Below are 24,154 nucleotides of genomic sequence, written 5' to 3'. Positions count from 1 at the left end.
ATGAAAATTTTGCTCTTATTAGTTATTATTCATCACCCAACTCTATATTTTATGAAAAACATCCCAACACCTTATGAAAAAAGAGCAATGCTACGTGCAGTCCCTATTTTGGAGACTGCAAAGTAAGCTTAGGCAATTTTATTTTTAAAATTTTTTAAAATTACAAAAATATTCCTCCTAAAATGATGTTTTTTCTCATTTAATAAAGAGTTTGTATATACAGTCCCTAAGTAGGGATTGCAAATAGAATTTCTCATGAAAAAACTATAAGTGTGGAGTGTGAGAGTGCATAGTAGTAACTGATACATAATAAATTCTAATTAAAATTACTTTACAAATACCAATCTTAAATGTTACGACATTTTATGATAAAATGGAAAATTATGTATTCTTATCTCGAGAGTTTTTAAAATTTACTCCCTTAGTTTTCAAAATATCTTCTACGTATAAACTCATTTTAAGATCGATAGTGGCAATTATTTGAAAAGATCATACTTTTGGTATTAAATACTTGTAAATACGATTTTTCTGTTCAAATAATTGTTGCTATGAATCGTATAGTACAACTTTATCTTAAAGTCCTGTTTTAATTGATTGAACTGGATGGCTTAATGAGTTCAAGCTCAACCCAGACTGTAAAACGAGAGGCCCACACATATCAGTCTTCAAGTGGACGTATCTGCCAAATTGGCCCTTCGAATCAATCTACTTCTCTCCTTGCTGTCCACAGATTGCAGCACGAGTTGATTGAACGAATGGATTTAACTCCAGGGCCAGTTCGACTGAAAGAACTCAGCAAGCAATGCAACAGAGATGATGGCCTGTATATCCCTTTGGTGTTAGGTGCGGGTAAAACACAGGCCATTGTTCATGCCATGATCTTCCATCTTATTGTTCCTTATTTATTTAGACTGTCATGGGAATAATTGAATGAGTTAGGCAGAATGGTATTTAGTTAGAAAAATATTACAATTCAATGTGTCAACGTAAAGAATGAGATGAGATTAAGAAAATCAGATGAAAGGAGATCGAGGTGAGAAGGAAACTACAAACAGTCCGATCGGGTAGGGCCTAATGACGGCTTGCTATTAGCTGTATGGAAAGCTAAGCTGAAATAGAGCTTTCCATAGAAGGCAGCAGTCTTAATCACTTAACAACGGGATTCTCTTTCCTTACTTACTATCACTGCTATATATATACCTCCAATTTCTCTTTTTCTGAATCATATTCGAAATAATTCTCTCGTTCTTTTCAACACAACCATGGCCATGTATGCCTCCTATACACATGCTGTTGCCTCTCTTTTACTTTGTGTGCTTGCATTTGGTCTCTCTGTTATGGGTCGACCCACCACTTTTCTTCAAGATTTCAAAGCCACATGGGCTGATTACCATATCAAGCAGATCGATGGAGGGAGGGCCATCCAACTCATTCTGGACCAAAATTCTGGTAAAGCTCTTTAGTACAGTACTTCCAAAAGTTTATAATTTGGATTGTGTTCAGACAGAGATGACACACAAATTGTTACTTTTCAGGATGTGGGTTTGCTTCCAAGAGTCAGTACTTGTTCGGGCGTGTCAGCATGAAGATTAAGCTGGTTCCTGGAGACTCTGCTGGAACTGTCACTGCCTTTTATGTATGTTAGATTACCGATTTGAGCTAGCTTTTGGTATACATCACTTTTCTGACCTTAGTTTCTGGTATGTATATATATACATATAGATGAATTCAAACACGGATTCAGTTCGTGACGAGCTGGACTTCGAGTTCCTGGGGAATCGAACTGGGCAACCATACACTGTCCAGACCAATATCTACGCTCATGGGAAGGGAGATAGGGAACAAAGAGTGAACCTTTGGTTCGATCCTGCTGCTGATTTCCACACTTACACAATACTGTGGAACCACCGTCATATTGTGTAAGTGAACAGTTTCATACATATATATATATATATATATATATATATATATAAGCATGACCGACACATATCCTTGTACGTACTAGCAGTGATCTGATCGATGCTTGTTAATGTTGTTGTTGTTGTTGGCACTGCAGCTTCTATGTGGACGATGTGCCGATAAGGGTGTACAAGAACAATGAAGCTAAAGGAATTCCATTCCCAAAGTTGCAGCCCATGGGGGTCTATTCCACTTTGTGGGAAGCCGATGACTGGGCTACGAGAGGTGGGCTGGAGAAGATTGATTGGAGCAAAGCACCTTTCTATGCTTATTACAAGGACTTTGACATTGAGGGATGCCCTGTGCCAGGACCTACTACCTGTGCCTCCAACCCCAGAAACTGGTGGGAGGGAACCACTTATCAAGCACTTAATGCCCTTGAACTTAGGAAGTATAGATGGGTTCGTATGAACCACATGATCTATGATTACTGTACCGACAAATCGAGGTACCCAGTGACCCCGCCGGAGTGTTTCGCCGGCATCTAAATCTGCTTAACAATCAAACCGGAAGTCCATCCATCCACCAACTGATGAACCATACTCCATATACTTTGTGTACGTACATGTTCTTGTACGCTAGGTACGTTGTGTGATAAAAGTCATGCATATAAGAGGGGTGTAAAGGGGGAGTAGTTATATGAATTATTCTCGTGTATAAATGTCCATGAAGGCTAAGCTCTGGGATTGGGCAAGAGTCAATTCCTGCATGTGGGCTATATAATTGCCTATTTGTGTCTGTACTTGTTAGGCATTTTCTGTGCCAATAAAGCTTCTGAATAATTGTGAAGAGGATATTCCACAACTCTACGTGCAATGTTTTCAAACGCTAAGCCAAAAAAAAGTCTTCTTACTTTCAAGTACTGATGAACCAAAAGCAAAAGATCTGGGCCCATGCAAAAGATACATTTTACTTGGATACACATTTAAGCATATATAATACTTCATCAAATATGTCAGAAACCTGCTAAAAACCTATGATGGAGTGCAAACTGGACTTTCCATATGCTTTGAAAATATGCCTCTAGTGGGCACTGAGAGAGGGTCCCAGCAACAAGGGTGGTCATGGTTTTGGCATGGGTATATGCGCACGAGTGAGGATTAATGATACGTACTGTCATGACTGATGTTGTAGTCAATATGATTCATAAAAGACCATATATTATCATATACAGATATGCCTTTCCCATTTATAGCCTCGGTGATTGGGGTTGATCAATAACTCACATTTTTCTTATTTTATTAATTTTTTTGTATTTATTCTACCTAAAGAAAAATTGGACAGGCTCACTTAGAGGTCCAGCAAAATATGAGTAATAACAAACTTACACAAATAATTATCAACAAGAGGCTTTTAAAGCAATATGATTTGACATGATATGTCAAAATGGTCTAGCAATAAAAAGATTTTTGCAATTAGACACATCAAATTAAGTAAATTTGTAAAGATACTATTTGTAATTAGACATAATACCCTCTTCATTTTCAGCAATAAAAGTTTGAATTAAAAAAGTAGATATTAAAACTTGAATTAAGAAGTATTTGAATTTCAATTGCTTGCCAAGATTTTTATTATTATTATTATTATTATTTTTATAATGATAAGATAAGAGAAGTTATAAAAACAAACGACAAAAAATCATTCACTTTTGAAAAATACAAAGATCGATTTAACTGACAAGAAAGTTTACAAGGACAAGGACGAAACCAAAATTCGGGACATTTATCTGGACCAAACACTTGGAAAAAAAAATCTTCATTATTTACTATTCTAAATTATATGAGCAGTCTGAAATATAGGGACCACAGTCTCAAACGGATGGATAGGAAGGCATTAAAATGAGGGACCTTGACACGCCTCCAACTGACTTAAGCCAAGGGGACCATCCAGTAATTGTCTTTCAGTTAACCACAAGAGTAAATGTGTTTGCCGTGGCATATGATACGTGCTGCCAATATAAATGGTGGAAAAACGTTGTCGGTTCTACCTGCTGATATCTATATACAGTTGTTCACAAACATAGCTGTATATAAAGCCAAACATAAAATAAGCAAGAAGTCTTGTGGTTATCGTTGTCGGCCTCATTTGTTTTCGAGAAATTTCATTTATCATCTCATCTCATTTTATCTAATTATTATAATTTAATCAAATTCTCATATAAAATAAAATAAATAATTCAACTTTTCAAATCTCAAAACAAAAATAATATTAAAAATATATATTCTAACAATATTTTATTCAATTTTTTAATTTTAATATCAACTCATTTCATCTCATCTGTAAAAACAAACGAGGACTAATGACAGGCCAGAAGGTAATTTATAAAGAAATAGCCGGCAGTAAAGCCAAGAACAAGGTTGATTGGGTGTGGGATCTAATTATATGTTGCTAATTCAATGGAGGGAAAAACATTCGCAGATCTACCTGTCTATATAAGTACAAAGCTGTTTGCAAGCATTTAAATACTGCCAAAGATGACGATCACTGGAAATAAAAGTCCCTATTATGAAGAATAAAGTTAAAACAAAGGTCTCATTCGACCAAGAAATATAATCAAGGGAACAGGTTGATGGATAAGATTAGGACAGAAATAAAAGATCTAAAACCATATCTCATTGTTAGATAGAACGTCATAATTTGTAAATCAACAGAGTACTACAAGTGAAACAGAATTTACATCAGATGAAAGCCTAATCTTGCATTGATACACTGGACTTTGTTAATGAATAAATCAAGTAAAGAAAGTACTTTATATTTTTTTTTTATAAGTAGTAAAGAAAGTACTTTTGTTCCAGCAGTGCTGTAAGATTCCTGCAAAAAGAGCAAGTCTCTGGTCTTGAACATTTGTTGTTTGTGAGTTGTGTGTAGAGGAAAAGACTCTTATGCTCAATGAGAAGGTATGGACAATTCCTGAATAGAAAATCGAATGAACTGTAGTGAAAGTATGCACCAGAAATCATAAATACAACAAATTTTCAGAACACTACAGGACTCAGACATTAAGGACACCACAGTGGCAAAAATCACAACTAACAGCTAAAGATATATTCATGCATGAACCAAATATAAAGCTGCAACGATAATTAAGAACCCACATACTGCCTCGTTGTGATGATGGAGGTTGCGTTACCAAGATAAATACTATTGAAAGCCTTACCGCAAGTGATATTATCACATTTATAGTCAGTTCTGGCTCATCTGTTAGTTCCTAGCTCATCATCACATTAATATTGGAAAAGTAATGGCATATGATTAAAGAAAAAGTCGGTTAACATCTAAGAAAAGGCATACAGAAATACCAACAGGAAGACATTGAGCATAACAAATTCCACGCTCAACTTGCTGATAATTCTTCTGTACCTCAGTGGGTGTTAGTTGTCTCCAGAACACATGCAAGATTTTCCGAGTATGGCTGACTTTTATACCGTGCAGAAGATCACAATGCACAAATAAAGAATATTACTGATTTTTATACTCTCTCTCAATGCTCCAATTGCTGATGAAGCAATCCATTTTCAGAAAAATATAGAAAAAGTGTGCACCGATTCAAAGAACTTTAGCAATGCATGATACCAAGATCAAGTAGCAGGTACTAAAGCTTCGCCCTTATATCCAACTCAAAGAAAATATATTGACACTTATTTTATATGATAGAGAACTTCAAAGTATTATACTGTTAATATGAAGCATTTTTTTTTTTTTGATAAGTCTGTTAATATGAAGCATTGCCATTGAATGTCCATATTTTTCTCTTGGGTGCCACCTACCGGCGGAGGATGGGCTGGATACCACCATCTAGGAAAACCCAATAGATACTGAGCCATAACAGGTTGTTGCTAAATAGAAAAGTTTGTTAATATATATTAATTGAGCAAGAAAGCTCGCACATCCATGAGGAATGCATCCCTTTTGTATGTAAAGAAATTCTGAATATTTTTCAACCCTTATATAATATTTTTCAACCCTTATATAACAAGTATCCATCAATGGTATACCATTTTGTATAATCAAAAACATAAACTAAAAAAATTTAATACCAACTAATAGAAAAGAGAAATGTTCTATCAATACATGGATAATCAAAAACTGGCTCACCTATATTGATTTGGCGATGGGACATTGAATGTGAAAGCTGCTTACAGTCAACAACCCAAAGAGATTGGTATATCAGCCAAATTATACCAAAAGTACTGAAGCTTCTCCAGATGCTGTGTACACAATTAAATTAGTTGCATCCCTTAATAAAAGTAAGAAGCTGTGAGCAGATGCAATGAAAAAGACATAACAGTATATCATGCCTTAGGGAAGAAGCTAGTAGCAAATGATAGAAAAGCTCAAGATTTAATTAAAAGATCTTGCAACAAATAACTTTAAAAAATGCTGCACCACATCCTTTAATCTCGAGCTTGTGGATCATTTTATGTAAAAAGAAAATATGACACATGCTCATGAAGGAATCTCAAAGATAACTAAAGCCTATTAATGCAAAACATCAACTACTAATGATATTGAAGAAGACCAACAGTTGATAATACTATAGGTGGACTTTTGCTTGCATCCCTGCCAATCAAATTTAGCAAAAGGCTCAGTCCACCACATGAATAAGAAGTAAAAACAAGTAGAGAAATTGAGGGGACCATGACATATAATAAATATAACCATTCACAACAATTTATAGACTTGACAGCAGGACATACAAGCATCCTCAAGAGGAATCTTTAGTACACTTCACGGTTAAATACTTAACGATTATAGCCCATAAAATTAGGCATTCAGGTCAAGTCGCACCAAGCTAAATTCCTATGTAATTCAATCTAAATCTTCCATCTGCTGCCAAAAAGTTCTCTCTATATTTCAGTTTGGACTCTAATATGTTCCATAGAAAGGTAAGAGAAGAAACAAAGATACACGATGCATGCTACCACGTATATCAGGCTTTGATGAACATGTTTAATTCCCTCATTAGTAAATTGTTATAGAGGATAAAGGTCACAAATGAAGAAGTGTCGATCTGTGGAAGAGGAAGCAGGTTTCTCAAAGAAGAAAGGCAAGACTTTGAATTCTGGAGATTAAACCAGACAACAGTATCAACCCAGTTGGCTCTCACCTACTAACCCATTCCCGCCAACTCTTTTGAGGGAGGGGAAGAAGCTCCGTTATCCCCTCCCTGGACCACCATTTCCCTTCAAATTCTGGAAAATCCTTATTGGAAAATCCTTCAAGAGCCACTCAATTTGGATCTTCAGTCCATATTGGAAAATCCTTCTGGGAAATTTAGGCAATATATAATGTATTTTGATTGTTCTTTGTATCTGGATCCAATCTCCACCTGTTGTAATTTTATTTTAATATAACATAATACAAATTGCCGAGGGAAAAAAAGCAAGCTAAACCTGAATTTTTTCTCCAAAGAGAAAATATTGTTAATTGGATGATTGATGCAAGCAATAACATATTACAAGATGTGAAAGCTGAGAAACGTCTTCACCGAATCTCACCAGATGCTCCCATCCTACCTCTTCTTTCTGTACATGCAATGAACAAAATTGGTACATACTATAACAATCTTTCAGGAAGCTCTCTAGGTTCCAGATTACTATATAATATGAAAAATACAAGTTCAAATTGAACATTGATGACATTAATTTGTATCGGTACAGTGCAAAGACCCTTCACATTAGTTTCACCGTTTCAGTACATGTGGTACATTTTAACCAGGAAAAAAAATCCAAAACTAAATTACAAACCATATTGCATTACAAACCATCCAAGTTCTCCATTTCAAAAGGAGATACAGTTTTGATAACTCTAGGGCTTTGTTAGCTTAAAGAGAAATAAAGACCACAAGAAATAAGTTACAACATAAAATGGCTATTGCTGCAATCAAAGATGAGAAATGACTAAAGTATAGGCCTGTTCTCTTCCCCACAACCCAACTTTGCTCGAGCAAAGAATGTAGATGATTCATTTTGGGAATACGGAATTAAGGTTCGTCCTTATATTATTTTAACAATTCAAGCATGAGTAATGGGAGTTTTCTGGGTTTGCATATATAGTTTCATAGTTCCAAAAATATCTTAACTGTTTCTGGGTATCATGAAGAAAGTTGAAAGACATTAACCCATTATTTTTCACAATAAACTTAGGGGATGTCATTGATCCAAAAAAATAAAATGTAACACAATAGAATCAATTGTAAGAAGTCCCAGTTTTCCAATGAAAAATGAACTTGTGAGGAAACACAGTATCAGTTTTTCCTTCTAACTTTTTTTACTCCCTTCACACAATTACATTCAGTTTTCCAATTTTTACCTTGGAAATATAAGACGTGGTATACCTTGATTGTATGATTCAGATTAATGTATCCAATGATCAACAAACATCTACCCAATGTAACAAAATAGACATGACTAAAAATTGAGCATAATTTCAACTTAGATTAGATGCAGGTATTGTTGCGCCACATTGCCACAAGATAATACTTCCATTCCCAAATACCGAAACAAAACCAAATACACAATAATGGCAATAGTAATTACCTATGATGGTCAGGTTACCTTGGATTAGATACTTTCACGCCACCGAACCAGTGCCACGCTCGGAGGGTGTGGCCTACACTTCGGAGTGGCCCAGACATCACCATTCAGGGCAAAATCTTGATGGTATTTCTTTTCTCTCCGAGAGACAATCCGTCGTGCTCTCTCCTCTCTTTGTTGACAGTAGACATCCATACTTACTTTCCTTCGAATTCACCATAGTACTTCTCAAAGCAGTCAAGTTTGGTGCAGCATCAGCCGATGCGGCTTTCAGACAAAGTATAGCAATGAATCTTAGGGGTGTAACGGGTCTGGTTTTGGACAAAATTTAGGATCGAACCAGTATGTACCGGTTTTGTATTTTCCAAAACCAATTACACACCGGTTACCCTCCTAAACCGGTACTTTTGGTTTTACCGGTTTCCAGTTCAATCCGATCCGGTTTTCCGGTTTTTTTAAAATGAAAAAACATATGATAAAATGTTACTTCTTACGATAAAATGTTATTAATAATTTAATATATATTTTATGTTTAAAGCATATGATCATTAAATTTTCATTTTTAAGATTAAACTTTTATTTTATAAATTATAATAACATTATCTTATATATAATTATATTAATAACATATTATCATACAAATTACAAATGTTCATATTTAAGATTAACATTTTATGTTATAATTTATAAATTATAATATGAAATTATTTCATATATGATATATAATTATATATATTATATATAGAAATTTCATATATAATTATATATTATATATAAAACTTATATATATAAAATATTTCGTATAATATATTGAAGGGGGGCCGTCTCACTCTTATCAAGAGTACTCTCATTAATCTCCCCACTTATTTTTAATCTTTGTTTCCTATGCCTGTAGGAGTGGTGAACAGAGTCGAGAAACTCTTTAGGGCATTCCTATGGGGAGGAATGGGGGAGGAGAAGAAATTTCATTTGGTTAGATGGAAGACTGTATGTGCCTTAGCTGTGAATGGGGGGTTGGGTGTATGTAATTTGAGAATTTTCAATAAAACTTTATTGGGAAAATGGCTATGGAGATATCATTTGGAGGGGGGATCATTGTGGAGTGATACTATTGACGCTAAACAAGGTGTCGCTTGGAGTGGTTGGTGCTCTAAGGAAGTAAGTGGGGGCTATGGGGTGGGTTTATGAAAGTATATAAGAAAAGGGTGACCATGTTTTGTAAATCAAGTTCGCTTTGCAGTTGGTGAGGGTAGTCATATCAGATTTTGGCGGGATGTGTAGTGTGGAGTCCAGGCTTTGGAAAGGGTTTTTCCGGCCTTATATAGTATTGCAGCTAATAGGGAAGTTTCAGTGGCTGAAGTGTGTATATTCTCTCATGGTGCGCATCTGTGAAATATCCTTTTTAATAGAGATTTCCATGATTGGGAATTTCCTATTGTTTCAAAATTTTTCAGCTTATTATATTTCACGGAGATCCCATTGACACAACGAGATAGTTTGAAGTGGAGGTCTAATAACCACAAGTCATGTAGAGTTATGGCGTATTATACAATGTTTTGAATACCGTACCGGAAGCCATACCAGTCAAGACACTGGAACGAAATATTTTGGTACCGCTACCGTTTCGGGATAGTCGATATATGAATAAATTATATATAAATACATATATATATATATAAATTATAAATAGCCTAATCTGAATTGAGGGTCAAAAAATAAGGTTGTAGTTTGAAAAAATGAAAAAAATAAAAAATAAAGGCCGAAATATCGGCCGGTATGGAAAATATCGGCCGTACCGGCCGGTACGGTACGAAATTAAAAACAGTGGTATTATAGCATCTTGACAACACAACTTGAGATTATTCCGTTCCCTTGGAAGAATATTTGGAGGTCTCGTATGCCCCCTAGAGTAGCTTTTTTCGTTTGGAGTGCAGCTCTTGGGAAGATATTGACCACGGAAAACTTGAGGAAGAAAGGATGTATAGTATTGGCTTGGTGCTACTTGTGTAAGAAGAATGAAGAATCTGTGGACCATCTATTACTACACTCTGAGGTAATAAGGGGGTTGTGGGATGAGATCTTTCTGAGGGTTGATATTGCCTGGGTTATGCCTATGAGGGTGGTGGATTTGTTGGGATGTTGGTCAAAGTTGCAAGGTTGCAAGCAAGTGCCTATAGTGTAGAAGATGATTCCGTTGTGTATTATGTGGTGTATTTGAACAGAAAGGAACGTGCGTTGCTTTGAAGATAAGGAACGCACAAGGACTGAGTTGAAGAATTTTTTTCTCTACACTCTAATGTGTTGGTTTTCCACTATTGTATTACATGGGAACAATGTTCAGGATTTCCTGTCTTTAATTTATCGCTTTTAGAATGTATTTAGGAGTTCCTTTGTATACATCTCGTGTACAAGGATTATGCCTATTTCATTCATATATATAATATCTCTCTTTTTACTGATAAAAAAATATATATATAAAATTAATTTATATACATTTTTTTCCCAACCGGTTCGGTTCGGTCCCGGAAACTACAGAACAGAAACCAGACCAGGTCCGGCCGGTTCTAATAATATAGGAACTGGTCCCGAACCAGACTGGTTTAAAACCGGACCAACCGATCTGGTCCAGTTTCCCGATTTAAATTTACACCCTTAGCAATGATTGTATAAAAAAAACACCTTTATGGTAGTTCCATCCTTACTTCGTTGAAGAATCTGAGCCTAGACCATATAATAAGGATAAGGGTAAGTGGTGTATGATATCCCACATTGCTTGGGAATGAGAAGTTCTTGTTTTTTATAGGATTCTAATTGGGGCTCCAATTGTATCATTGACTAGTCCTTTGGAGTATAGGCCATGTGATTTGGGTCTTCCATTGGGGTGTTACAAATGATATATGAGCCTATCCCAACCAGAAATATGGGATTTTAGCTGTGCCACCAATGACGACGAACCCGACGAGGACATCGGGAATTTAAGAGGGGAGATTATTTTTTTTATAAGTAAAAATATTATATATATATATATATCAATAGGAGTAACCAAGTACACTAAATGTATACAAGAAAATCTCTAACCCATACTAAAGAGCTCCTATTGCCCAAAAAGCCCACAAAAAACTACCCAAAATACATCAAGCCTGAGTTAGAATAAAACACACCTCCCCAACCCCAACCCAATGTATCCCGTAGCCCATATGATTGTGATACCCCATATGATGAGTAAGATAGGTAGTGTATGGGATTCCACATTACTTGGGAAGGAGAAGTTTTTACTCTTTATAATATTCCAATAGGGCTTCAATTATATCATTACCTAGTCCTTTTAGAATGTAGACCAAGTGGTTTGGGCCTTCTATTGTGACGTTACAATTTGAGCCTAGACTATTTTCCGACTCCATGGGCCCTTTTTTTCTAATTTCTATGTATTGTATTTGTTGTAAAAAGATATTTTTTCAGGGCCCACCCTCTTCTTTTGCTACAAAATTGAAAGACGTGGAGCCAATGATGCCACAAGTAATGGTGGCATTGAGAGTATAGATGGGAATGGGGGGTAATGATTGCAGTGAAGATGGTGGCAGTAGTGGCAGCAGTGGCAGCAGTGGCAGCAGCTCATTTGATGAAAACAAATGTATGCTAGAGGTAAACCATTAGCAGAACAAAACGAGGTAAAACCAATGATGCCATTAGTTATGGTGGCATTGAATGTATAGGATGGGGATGGGTGGCTATGATTACCGTGAAGATGGTGCCAATGGTGGCAGCAATTGCTATGGCATCAAAACATGGTTGATGCCATGGTTGCAGGGACCATGTTGGTGATTCAAAGAAAAGGAATAGCCAGGCAGTGGAAACCATAGTAGTGAAAGTGACGAAGCAATAATTTTGATGATAGAAAAGTGGAGAAGGTGGACGCAACAGCGATTAAGGTAGCACAATAATGGTACTGCCGGTGGTGGGTCCTTGGTGGTTACAGTGTTTGTAATATCAGAAATGACAGCAATGGCGGTGCTGGTGATGCGCCAGTTCGGAGGCACAAACTTGCGGGGTAAAGTTAAACAGTGAAAATGGTGACTACTGTTATATATAAGGGAATCACCGCCTAGCAGTGCCAGTGTGGTGACAACATATTTGAGCTCGAGACGACGAGACCCAGGCAGAGTGGTCATTGGCATTTTCGAGGAATTTTACCAAACAGTTGGTGCGCTATACGGCTTTGGTTCCATTCTTTGGGGGAAAAAAGGATTAAACAGACACCAAACAATTGACAGCCATGAATTGACGTAAGAACAAAAAAAAAAAAAAAAATACCACTTAGAATTCCATAAAACCTAGAGCTGGATGTAGTAGCCTCAGAGAAGTTCATTTTTACCAAGAAAATGCTGCAAATTAGATACCTGCCTTTCCCGATTAGCTGCAGCAAATATCATTGTCGTTGTAACTTGCAAGAGTTTCAGCCGTCCTACTGGTCTGCTTCACCCTTTGCGGTTTTACCTTTTCGGCCTCTCATCGGTTATTATGAATTTGCAGTATTATTTAACAGTTTTCCTGGAGAGGGGCCAAAAAATTTTATAATTCTCTTTACAATCTTGTTTTAAAAAAATAAAACGATGATATTTATTATTTATATAAAATAATAATATTTTTTATGAATTACTTTATAAAAATATTCATAATTTAAAAGATAACTGTATAAGAAGTTATAAAAGAAATTATATCATTATATGTCTATTATTTTGCCAAAATTCAAGCAATATGAGGGAAACCTACAAAAAAAAAAAAAAAAAAAAAAAACATAACCTCAAAATTTAAGTTTAGGAAAAAAAAACCAGAGAGAAAATTTTAAGAAAACATAAAATTTCAAGTGAAAAATAATGTTTTCAGCACTTTTTAGATTTCATTGCAAGGCAAGTGAAAGTTCTTTGGCATAGATTCCCATTAAATATAGCTTGCATGAGCTAATGACTGATCTACCCCTTTCTAGGTCTCTTTGCCGACATAGTTTCCGTTAATTGTCGGAAGATCGACGGAAATTTTGAAGGATAGTGATAGAGTTATTATTCATCTACTATTTAAGGGCATTTCAAATTTTTTATTTTTTATTATTTTCTTTTAAGTATTTTTTTAACATCCTTAATCATTAAAAAAAATTAAAAAAATATATAAATTTATTAATACTCACTTTCTTAATCATTAAATAAAATAAAAAATTAAAAAAATTAAATATAAAAAGAATAGTAGATGAGTAGTAGTACAATAGTAACTCTATCATTATTCAATTCCGAATTGTAGATTTTTCATATTTATGTATCAATTTTGCAAAAGATAAAAATTGATACCTTGAATTACAAAGAACTTAAAATTTAATTATACTGTTCACTTTGCCTCATTGACGTGGAACTATCACATAATGTCACGCAGTTTATTAAAAATTAAAAAACATATATATTCAAAATAAAATGACATTTAAAAACATTAAAAAAAAAGATTAAGGTTGTTTAAATTCAAAATCCAGCTCAACTCATCTCATCTTCATTATTATAACTTTTTCAAATTCTCATATAAATATAATAAATAATTCAACTTTTTAAAATCTCAAAACAACTTTTTAAAATTTCTACACAAAATATAATAAACAATTCAACTTTTTTAAATCTCAAAACAATAATAATATTAAAAAATAATATTCTAAAAATATTTTATTCTACTATTCACAAACCATCTCAACTCATCTCTAAATCCAAACCGTTCCTAAAATCTTAAGTTTCCTCTATTTTTTTATGTTTGTGTTTTTATTTTTATTTTTAACAAATAATCATATATGTGATACGTTGACAAAATGAACGATATAACTGATGAGACTCCTTTTGAACCCTTGTGGATACAAGTCATATTATCAAACCGCTTATTAATATTATCTCAAGTTTTGTTCAATCAATTATGTTCATTTATCTTGTTAGATTTTTTTATTATATGATACCTTAATCTCCACTATCTTTCAGGCATTCAACCATTGTTAACTGTCACGTCCAACATCCAAATTTTTTTTTTTTAGTTCACTGATTAGGAAAGTAACTATTAATGTATCGATATATTTTTATATTTTTTAAAAATATTAAAAAATATTAAAAAAATATGAATAAAAAAAAGAATTAAAGAGAAAAATTTTGTCTAGAGACACACCCAACAATCACTGCTAGGTGGCACTCTAGTAGCACTCAAATTTTATATATCACATTATCATCCTATTTTCGTTCCACTGTGATCAAGTTACATTATCCATCAATTTTTAAATTTTTCAGAAGATGGCGCAGACATACAAATTAGGTATATATGTAGCATTTATGATTATAACTCTTCCCTATTTCTTTTTTGCGAGTACTATTCAATAGCAAAGTGAGCTTAGGGAGGAAAGGAAAATCAGTTCATAAATTATATTTTTAAACTATATATGGAGAATCGGAATATTTTTGACGTGGTGGAGATCTACGTAGACTTTAATTTGTAGATCACACCCAGGTTTCCTAATTATGATCATTTGTATGGGAAAAAAAAAAAAAAATCTTAAAGCTGTTGCGTTTGGACAGTGAAATGATTTCAGATATTCTGTAAATAATAATAAAAAATAATAATAAAATAATAATAAAATATTGAATAGAAGTGAATAGTAGTTAAAAAAGTGAAAAATAATAATAAAATAATAAATAGTAGTAGAGTGTTCTCAAAATACTTTACCACTCAAATAAAGCTTGTGCTCGGTAAGTGAAGTAATCTTAGAATATTTTACTACTATTTATTACTATTTACAAAGTACAATTCATTATTATTGATTAACTATTCACTATTTTTTACTACTATTTGTTATTTTTTTAATTATTATTTACATATAATTTGAGATTAGCTAAACATTCAAACGTAGCCTAAAACAAGCATGCAGGCGCTGTAGAAATTGACTGGTCCACAGTACTACTTGGTGAAATGAACATTAAGCGTATACGGCTTGTCAAGCAAATGAGACAACGAAGAAAAACATGTAGACTGTATCCCAACAGCCAACTAGACAGGCATGGAGTTTGGCCTCATCCGCATGCAACAAAACAACATGAGGCAAAGTTCTCCGGCCGGCCTGTTCTCACGCAGCAGTTGAACATATACACACATAAATATCTATAAAATACGTATGTTTGTCTCATGCACGCGTGGTTCCAAAGTAATAAATACATTATCATCTATGTTGTTTAATTACCTATATATGATCTTTTGTAATCATCCAAGACAGGAAGAGTTGTTTCTTTTCTCAGGGGAAGTACGTACTGCAGATAAAATTATGCAGATTTCTGGGTCTTCTTCCCAGCTAGCTGCTTGTTCTTTCTGGCCGTAGAGATCATAAATTAATTAATGTTATCTTAAGCAAATAAAGAAGTAAACATTATATATATATATATATATAGGCGTGGAGTGATGGCGCAACAGCTAGCAACTGGGACATTATAATCATGACCACCTTATCATAAGCCATAATTAAATAATAAAATTAAGGAAAAAAGGTACAAGCATATCATGATAGCCATGCAAGTCGACATTCGTTTCAACTTTCAGGTTAACAAACCAGGAGACAACTCATGCGCGAACATGTCAGCAGGCCTCCCACAAAACAATCATTTCTTTAATTTGCATGAGTTTCTTGTATTTTGAATAAATGTTCCCTTCCAACATCCAAATTAAAAGAACGATATATATACATAGAAATCACAGATTCCACGCAGCTTAAGCTTGACCCTCTCTCCCTCCCTCTCTCTCTCTCTCTCTCTCTCTACCGGTTATGCAGAGGATTAGCTCCTGTTGGCACACCTCTCTTATCTTCCAAAGTGACATTGCAAGAAACATTGCGAGAAGAATCCAACTCGGGGAAATTTGAAAACCCTCGAGCAACAGCAAGAAATCCATTGTTTACAAGAAGCAGCAGAACCAGTACTAGGACAGCAAGCACATGAGTACCCATGATCACGACCGATATTAACGCAGATCTTGAACAACTCAATTACTAATTAACAAAAATTCAGGTGATCATCGACTGGACGATGGAGAAACAGCTCTAATACGTACCAATTAAGTAGTAGTTTCATACATAGCAGCTCTTTACATTATATATATGATGCTAGGCGCTCCACCTTTGCAGAAGTGAAGCATCATTAACATGTACAGATCAGACAAGCATGCATTATATATATCTGGCATACCAATAAAATTGCAATTAACCAGTAAAATGCAATGGGCCGGGGAAGCCTGGATGGAAGAGTATATATGTAAATTAGCAGCGCATGCAGACTTTTGAAGGAACGGGAAATCAGATAGAACCTGTGAATTTTGCAGATTGATCACCTTCTCAAGTATATAAGTTTCTTTGGACATAATACATGCTGCTCTAGCTAAAGTTTGGAACCCAACAACCATGTATATATAGCATGCAAGCCAGTTGAGAGAGAGATTATACACCAATATATATCTTGTCAGGCTAATAAGGGAACACTGATCACCTGAGCGGCTGAGCCTAATAATAATAATACGGTAACAGGACCCATGACCTCCAACGACGGTAGCACCAATCTCTAGACACCAAAGCTCTCTTGGAATTTGAAAAGGACCCGTATTTCAGAAAGACACTTGGAATCTGTTTTTAGGTTTATGTGCATGTAAAAAAAAATGATGAAGAAAGCGAAATCTCTAACCAATATGCCCCACAAGAACTTCCCTTTTTTCTTCTGTGTTTGAATGGTCCATCATCCTTCTGGCTCTTACCCTGGCCCTTAACATTAAAATAAAGAAATTTAATTCTGTATTCATGCAATAATAGAACAAAAAGATCTGGGATATTATATGTTTCCGAGTAATGATACCATACAACACATTTTTATAAAATGTTAATAGTTTTATAAGGTATTTTACAAAAATAGCCATCATTTTAAAACATTATTGTGTAAAATGTTGTGAAAAGTGACGTGTGTTTATTATTTTTCTATGTTAATATTCCTAATTGAAGTTGTCTGCATTCAAGTAACAAGGGTTTTGAGCGTACTGCAGATTAATGAATATAAAAAAAAAATGGCGAAAAAGGAGTTCAAATGTACAAATTAGTTAATTTTCATACAAAAATAACAATGCATCGACCATGTATCAATCAAATTGGGCTCCATTGTTTTCCATTATGGGCTTTAAGCCCAATCCAAAATGCCCAATACCAACATCTATTTACGTCACGACATGGGCCTTAGTTTTCGGGCTTCTTAATCATCCCCACCTAAGTTAAATAAGAGTGACCGATGGGTTTTTATGCTATACCCGAAATGGGATTTTGCATTTTGCTTCATAAACTATTAAAACTGACACATCGCACCATTAAACTATTAAAAACTAATAAATTGCACCATCAAATTAACATTTCTAATCTTAATGGTCGAATCTTAATACAGAATTTAAAGTGTTTTTTTTTTTTTTTTTTAATAGTTTAAGTGCATAACGTGTTGATAGTACTATAAGGGCTCGTTTGGATGGTAAGATGAGATGAAATAATTTTAGATAAGTTGAATAAAATATTATTATAATATTATTTTTTAATATTATTATTATTTTAAAATTTGAAAAAATTAAATTATTTTATTATATTTTGTATAGATTAAGAGTATTTCTATATTCAAACAGAACTAAATATGCAAAGCGGGAAATAATTTGGGGGTGTAAAATTTATTCATATCTAATCTCAATAATCCATGCAATCGGATAATAGTGGGCCCAGTTGTGGATTTTTTTAATTTTTTTTTTAATAGATCCAAGTATGCGGCCAGTTGTGTTACCAAACTACGTTATTGTCGGCTCCAATATCGACAAGGTAAAATCTTGGGCCGTCCATACGTTATCTGTTGGGCTTAGAAATCACCGTCCCCACCATTTATGCTACTACATGGGCTGTCACGGGCTTGGGTTCCATCTACTGCTTAACCTTAGGCCCACACATTTATGGTCGACAAAGACTCCTCACATGAGGTGGTCGAAAACAAAAATAGTGCGGTCTTTGTTCTATTTATGAGTCCTATTTTTTTTAAAATTATTAAATTTTGGTTATAATACCTTTCATCAAGTTATGTTAATAATTTAAAGTTCCTATTAGAAATATATATAATAATTAGACAGTCTTATACACTATACAGTGTCGTAAATATTTTTCGAAAGACCTAATAATCGGACTCGATTTCAAACTGGACTAACCGAAAAAGTAAATTCCGAACACCATTTGCATCCAAGTTATTAGATAAATGCTTAAAAGGATTTATATTCATAAATTAATGTGGTACGTCAGATTGTAATATTATTTTTATCGTAAAATAAATCTAATATATCACATGAAATTATATAACTAATTTGTGAATTTACTTTTATAAAATTTCTTTAGAGCTATTGTAGTTCTCGAGTTATTATCTTTACGATCCAATATATCCAAAATGTACTGCATTCCATCCGAATCAATTTGAAAGTTTATTTTTAATATGGCCATTTTTTTATTAAAAAAATGTATATACAGGAATGTCGCCTCGGATGGAGTTGGAGGTGTGCCGAAAGGAGCATTTTCAGTTTGGTTTCTGCTCACACTATGTCTGACTCGGAGGGGATAAATGATGGAGTTCATCTCCAACTAGAGAAGGATTTCCATTCGGATTCGGAATATTTAACGGGCTGTAATGAGCATAAAGTGGGAAATAGGGTACGAAGTTCTACTAGGGCTAAAAGCAGGCATGTAGATTTGGACAGTGAGAATACTTGAAAAGTGTTGAGAATGTTTGTGAATAGTAGTGAACAAGTAATGAAAAGGTAAAAATAAAATATTGAATAGTAGTAAAAGAATGTGTTTGCACTGGTTGAGCCTTTTGTTGATGATCAGCATATGGTTGGGCTACAAATTAAGGTGTCGTTTGAGGGTTGTATCTCTAAAAAGTAAAAATGAGGTAAAATCTGGGTAGTATGGAATCATGGAGTGCAAGTTTCTATGGTGAATTTATCTAAGCAATGCATTAATATTTCTACGATTTTGGATGGAAAGCATACGTTGATATCATTTATTTATGCGAAATGTCAATATGGTGAATGAAGAAGTTTAGGGAATGAAAATTTGAGTTTTAATCCTGGTAATGGTCCATGGATGGTTTTAGGTGATTTCAATATTATTTGATCTGATGATGAGAGAATTGGGGGAAGACGTAGGCCTAATATTGCTATGGAGGAGTTTAATTTCTTTATAGATGGGGCGGGGCTGCCGAGTTGCGATTTCTTTGGAAGAATATGTCATGGGGTATAATGGACATCAGGGGCGAGCTAGAAGCTGGTCCAGATTGGATAGGGCGCTAGTGAACCCTGCTATGGAATTGGCTTTTCCTTCAGGGGAGGGGCAGTACTTACTTGGATTAACATCGGATCATGCAGTTTTATGGATTATTTTGGCGCCTGAGAACTTGAAGTATGGTCATTCTCCTTTCAAATTCCAACAAAAGTAGACATCTCATGATAAGTTTCGTTGCTATGTATTAAGGGCATGGAATAAACCTCAGTTTGGAGGGGGGTATGTTTCGACTGTCTAGAAAGGTGAAAGGGTTGAGAGGAGAACTACGAGCTTGGAATAGGGATACCTTTGGCTAGACCACTAGTCATATTTGGCAGTTGGGGAGAGGGTTGGTCTCTTGGAGGAATGACTATAGGAAGGGTGTTTAGAGGATGCGGAGCTGGATCTTTTAGCTTCTAAAGTGGAGCATGGAAGATTTTAACAAAAAATTATTTTTGATCTAATTTCTTTAAGGCCAAATACATAAAGAGAAACCACACCTCTCTAGTAGATGGGAGTAAAGGGTCAAGATTTTGGAGAAGAATTCTGAAGTGTCTTCCGGGGATTGTTGATAACTCAAAATGGAGGCCAAAAGAAGGAGAGGTTTCCTTTTGGTATGATAAATGGATAGGAAGCAAACCTCTTGGTGTCAATCATAACATTTCTCAACCAATGCTTATATTGAAAGAATGTGGATTGGAGGAAGGGTGGGACATGGATCTTTTGGTTCGGTTGGTGGGGGTTCAAAAGGCGAAAGAGATTGTGAAGATAATGTGTGGAAAAAAGGAAGGGAAGGGATGGACATGTTGGTTTGGAAGGCTAATGAAGATGGCAAGTTCACAACAAAGAGTGCTCGGGAATGTGTAAGGGTAAGAGCTCCGAAACTTAGATGGGTAGATTGGGTGTGGCATCCTATTCTTCCAAAAAATATGGTGACCATTGTGTAGAAAAGTTTTAATAATGCTCTAAGTGTGGATGATAGAGTATGTCGTATTGGTATCCCGATAGTATCTAAATGCAATTGTTGTGTGTAAGGGGCTTATGAGAATTTAGATAATATGTTGGCTACTGGAGAAGTGGTACAACAGGTCTAGAAAATCTATGCTTTACATATTGGCTTGCTTCGATATCAATATCGTACGTGGAAAGAAACGGTATAGGCATAGTTTTATAGAGCCTCAAAATCTTCGACCAAGGGGCAGCTTATTGGACTTATCCCATTAGTAGTAACTTGGAGGCTTTGGATTCAATGGTGCAAAGCTCTAATGGAGGACATGTATGAGACGACAGAGGAGGTTTGGCATAGTGTCAAATTCTGGATTATTAAGCTAAGTGAGAAAATCACTGCCAAGAAGACATTGTCTTTGCGTGATGAACAAATTTTGGCTGCTTTGAATGTGACTAGCAAGGTAAAAAGGTGCAGGCCGACGCAGCTTGTGAGGTGGCAGAGACCGAAGGAGGGCTGGGTAAAATTAAACTTCGATGGGAGTAGTAGAGGTAATCCTGGAAAAATAGGGGTAGGTAGGATTATAATGGAACTTCGGGGTTTGATTCGGACTGATAAGTTCCTTATATAAGGAATGATCATTAGTTTGTTGTTTATTGTTTGGGGTTGTTGAGCTGGAGTTGATTTTTGTTTTCTTGATGTTGTTTGTTCTTTCCATGGAGTCATTTGTTAATAAAGTTTTCTTCCGCCACAAGTGATAGTGTAATAAAATAGGAGGTCCTGCCTCTTTGATTAATCTGATCTTTGTAGCTCATGATCCTATTATGGTTTTATAATTTTGGTATACAAGTAAAGTACGTACTGCCATTTTGGTTTTTCAGATTAATTTATCAGAATAAGAGGCTTAGGTAACTTATCTAGATATTAATGGTGTTTATTAATAAGTAGATAAGCCTCAATTTTTTCATATATCAATATTCGGTACTCTTTAGCTGGCCGGCCGCTTTCCAGTCAGAAATAGACTAATTATTTCATGCGTGGCTAATTCTAGTTACCTTCATGCATCATGTATCGACTTTAATCCAACTAGAATCCAACTATAAACCTATATAATTAATTATCATGATCTTAAGATCACGACAAGTACATGATGAACAACAGTTCTTTAGCTATATAGCGCCTATATATATATATATATATATATATATTTGATATTTTCCACTCAAATTAAAACTATATATATATATATATTATACAATTTAGTCAAATGGGTTATTTAAATAATCTCGAATAAATTGAGATTATTAATTTGTCAAAAAAAAAAAAAAGTCTGATTAATTAACATATATGATGGTATAATATATAATCATGTGGTCTCCATGAAAAGCAGCGAGTTGCTTTCAACCAGCGTGAATGACAACAGTAGATTAAACTAAGCTAAAAAATGATGCACAATAATGAATAAGATCAATGAAACTCATGAGACAGGCCGACAAAGTAGACAACATATTACATGTGTCTTTTGTTTTTATGTTTTTCTTAAACATAATCATATACGTGTGCGCGCACGTAAAGCAAGTCCATAATCATGAGGAAAAGGAGATAATTAAACAATCAAAATCTTTACTCTAAAGATCAATATCATATTATATGTTTTCTAATGAATATTAATGCAACTTAGACCATGATCTATATATATTTTGAATTATATATAAAAATATGCATATATATATATATAAAAGAAAATATATCACACGTACAGCTTTATATAGCACTTTGATCAAGCAGGGTTCAAAAAACAAATAATTAGTAGAGATTAGAAATTAAAGGGGCTGAAGAGTCCATATCTATCATGACGATCATGATGGAAAAATGATGATGAAAGTGATAATATGATGAGGGGGAGTTTTCCGGGAAAGTACCTCTCATTATTTATAATTTTTCTATATATAATTGGTCCACCCCATTATAGAGTGATGTGTGGAACTATATATTATTATTATTATTATTATAATTATGGCAGTTTCGTCTCATCTCTTTCTACACTAACACCGTCAATATTCATGCATTGTCAGCCCTAATTATGATGGCGTGCCTCTAACGTTTACATGCTTATCTTCTCTTTCCCCCACCCTCTTCAAAGAAAATGAATCTGGGCCGCTCATTCTTGACTTCAGTAGATCTCAACCTAAGATTTTCGTCTCCGCCATTATAAGGTGATGGAATATCTGGCTTTTGAACAGGATGGAGATTAGGAATTTTTAAGCAAAAAGCAAAGGGGTGGGACTTTGGGCCCACAAAATATATAGTCTGGTCTTGACTTTGATGGAGAAAAAAAAAAAAAAAAAAAATCAAAAATCAAAAATCAATCTCATTATGGAGATTTTGTGAGGAAAGGAGGGAGAGCAACTAGGAGATGGCCATTGGGACATCACGTGGGCGTTGGACCCACTAGTCCCCTCAAAGGGAAGAAGAGCATCTCAAGAGACCATAACACATGACAATCCTCTCATCTTTTATCTGAATTTTTATACTTTCTTCAAGTGAATCATCCATTCCTTTCTTTCTCTACACGCCTTGACCACCCATTTCTTAGACCATAACTCTCTCTCTCTCTCTCTACACACACAACAGAATCAGAGACATATACTCGTGAGCTAACCTCCTCCCCACATCTTTACCCTCCCTTTTACTTAATCATAACCTGCAACTGATTTATAACTATCCCATCTTATTTTCTTCCTTTGAATGACACTTAAAAAAATTCATAAATTAACCTAGATGTGAATTAAGACAGCTAAAATTATATAATATAAATTCACAAATTGACATGATTTTACGAGTGAATCAAGACAGTTGAGATTATATAACATAAACTCACAAATTGATATAATTTTACGAGATTTATTAAATTTACTTTATAAAATAACATATCATATCGAATCATATCACTTTATAATTTATTTTTATGTAATCATTACAATATTTCATAAGTTAGACTTTTGTATCTTCCTCAAAGAAGTGTAATATATTTGAGCCAGATAATTAGGTTAGCTTCTTTTATAATTTATGTATAAAGGACTCATGCAAAATCCTTCCCTTTACCCTCCAAACCAAGTTATCATTCCTGATCATCTGACCTTTCATTTCGAGTTGATTTTTGCGTCTGCAGAGATAATTACCTTTAGGAGGTTTTTAAGACACACAAATGAGTCTTACGTTCTCTATCCGTCATACATATATATATATATATATATACCCACCGATCAAACTCACAAACTACGTGAAAGGATGGAAAAAGAGGGAAGGGGAAGTGTTTGAACTTTCAAACAAAAGGGAAAAAAA

General features: G+C 34.5%; 1 protein-coding gene and 1 long non-coding RNA gene across 2 annotated transcripts; one reads left to right on the top strand and one right to left on the bottom strand.

The window, feature by feature from the left end:
• The first annotated feature begins 689 nt into the window (after window positions 1–689).
• LOC121259903 (probable xyloglucan endotransglucosylase/hydrolase protein 6) lies at window positions 690–2,748 on the top strand. The gene is made up of 4 exons (XM_041161708.1): window positions 690–1,449; window positions 1,536–1,636; window positions 1,723–1,919; window positions 2,057–2,748. The coding sequence occupies exons 1-4, from the start codon at window positions 1,263–1,265 to the stop codon at window positions 2,445–2,447; spliced, it is 876 nt and encodes a 291-aa protein (XP_041017642.1). The 5' UTR covers window positions 690–1,262; the 3' UTR covers window positions 2,448–2,748.
• A 1,798-nt stretch (window positions 2,749–4,546) lies between these two features.
• LOC121259904 lies at window positions 4,547–6,266 on the bottom strand. The gene is made up of 2 exons (XR_005939649.1): window positions 6,031–6,266; window positions 4,547–4,869 (listed from the first exon to the last, which is right to left on the bottom strand). It is a non-coding gene; the product is annotated as an uncharacterized LOC121259904 (long non-coding RNA).
• Window positions 6,267–24,154: the final 17,888 nt, after the last annotated feature.

Source organism: Juglans microcarpa x Juglans regia, chromosome 4D (genome assembly GCF_004785595.1).
Source record: "Juglans microcarpa x Juglans regia isolate MS1-56 chromosome 4D, Jm3101_v1.0, whole genome shotgun sequence".
Classification (NCBI taxonomy): domain Eukaryota; kingdom Viridiplantae; phylum Streptophyta; class Magnoliopsida; order Fagales; family Juglandaceae; genus Juglans; species Juglans microcarpa x Juglans regia.
This window is presented reverse-complemented; position numbering and strand designations above follow the sequence as displayed.

Excerpts from the sequence above, each read along its gene's own strand:
- LOC121259903 (XM_041161708.1), top strand. The coding sequence starts at position 1,263 with ATGGCCATGTATGCCTCCTATACACATGCTGTTGCCTCTCTTTTACTT. Across the intron at positions 1,637-1,722 it reads GAACTGTCACTGCCTTTTAT|ATGAATTCAAACACGGATTC; the intron begins GTATGTTAGATT and ends ATATACATATAG. Across the intron at positions 1,920-2,056 it reads TGGAACCACCGTCATATTGT|CTTCTATGTGGACGATGTGC; the intron begins GTAAGTGAACAG and ends TTGGCACTGCAG.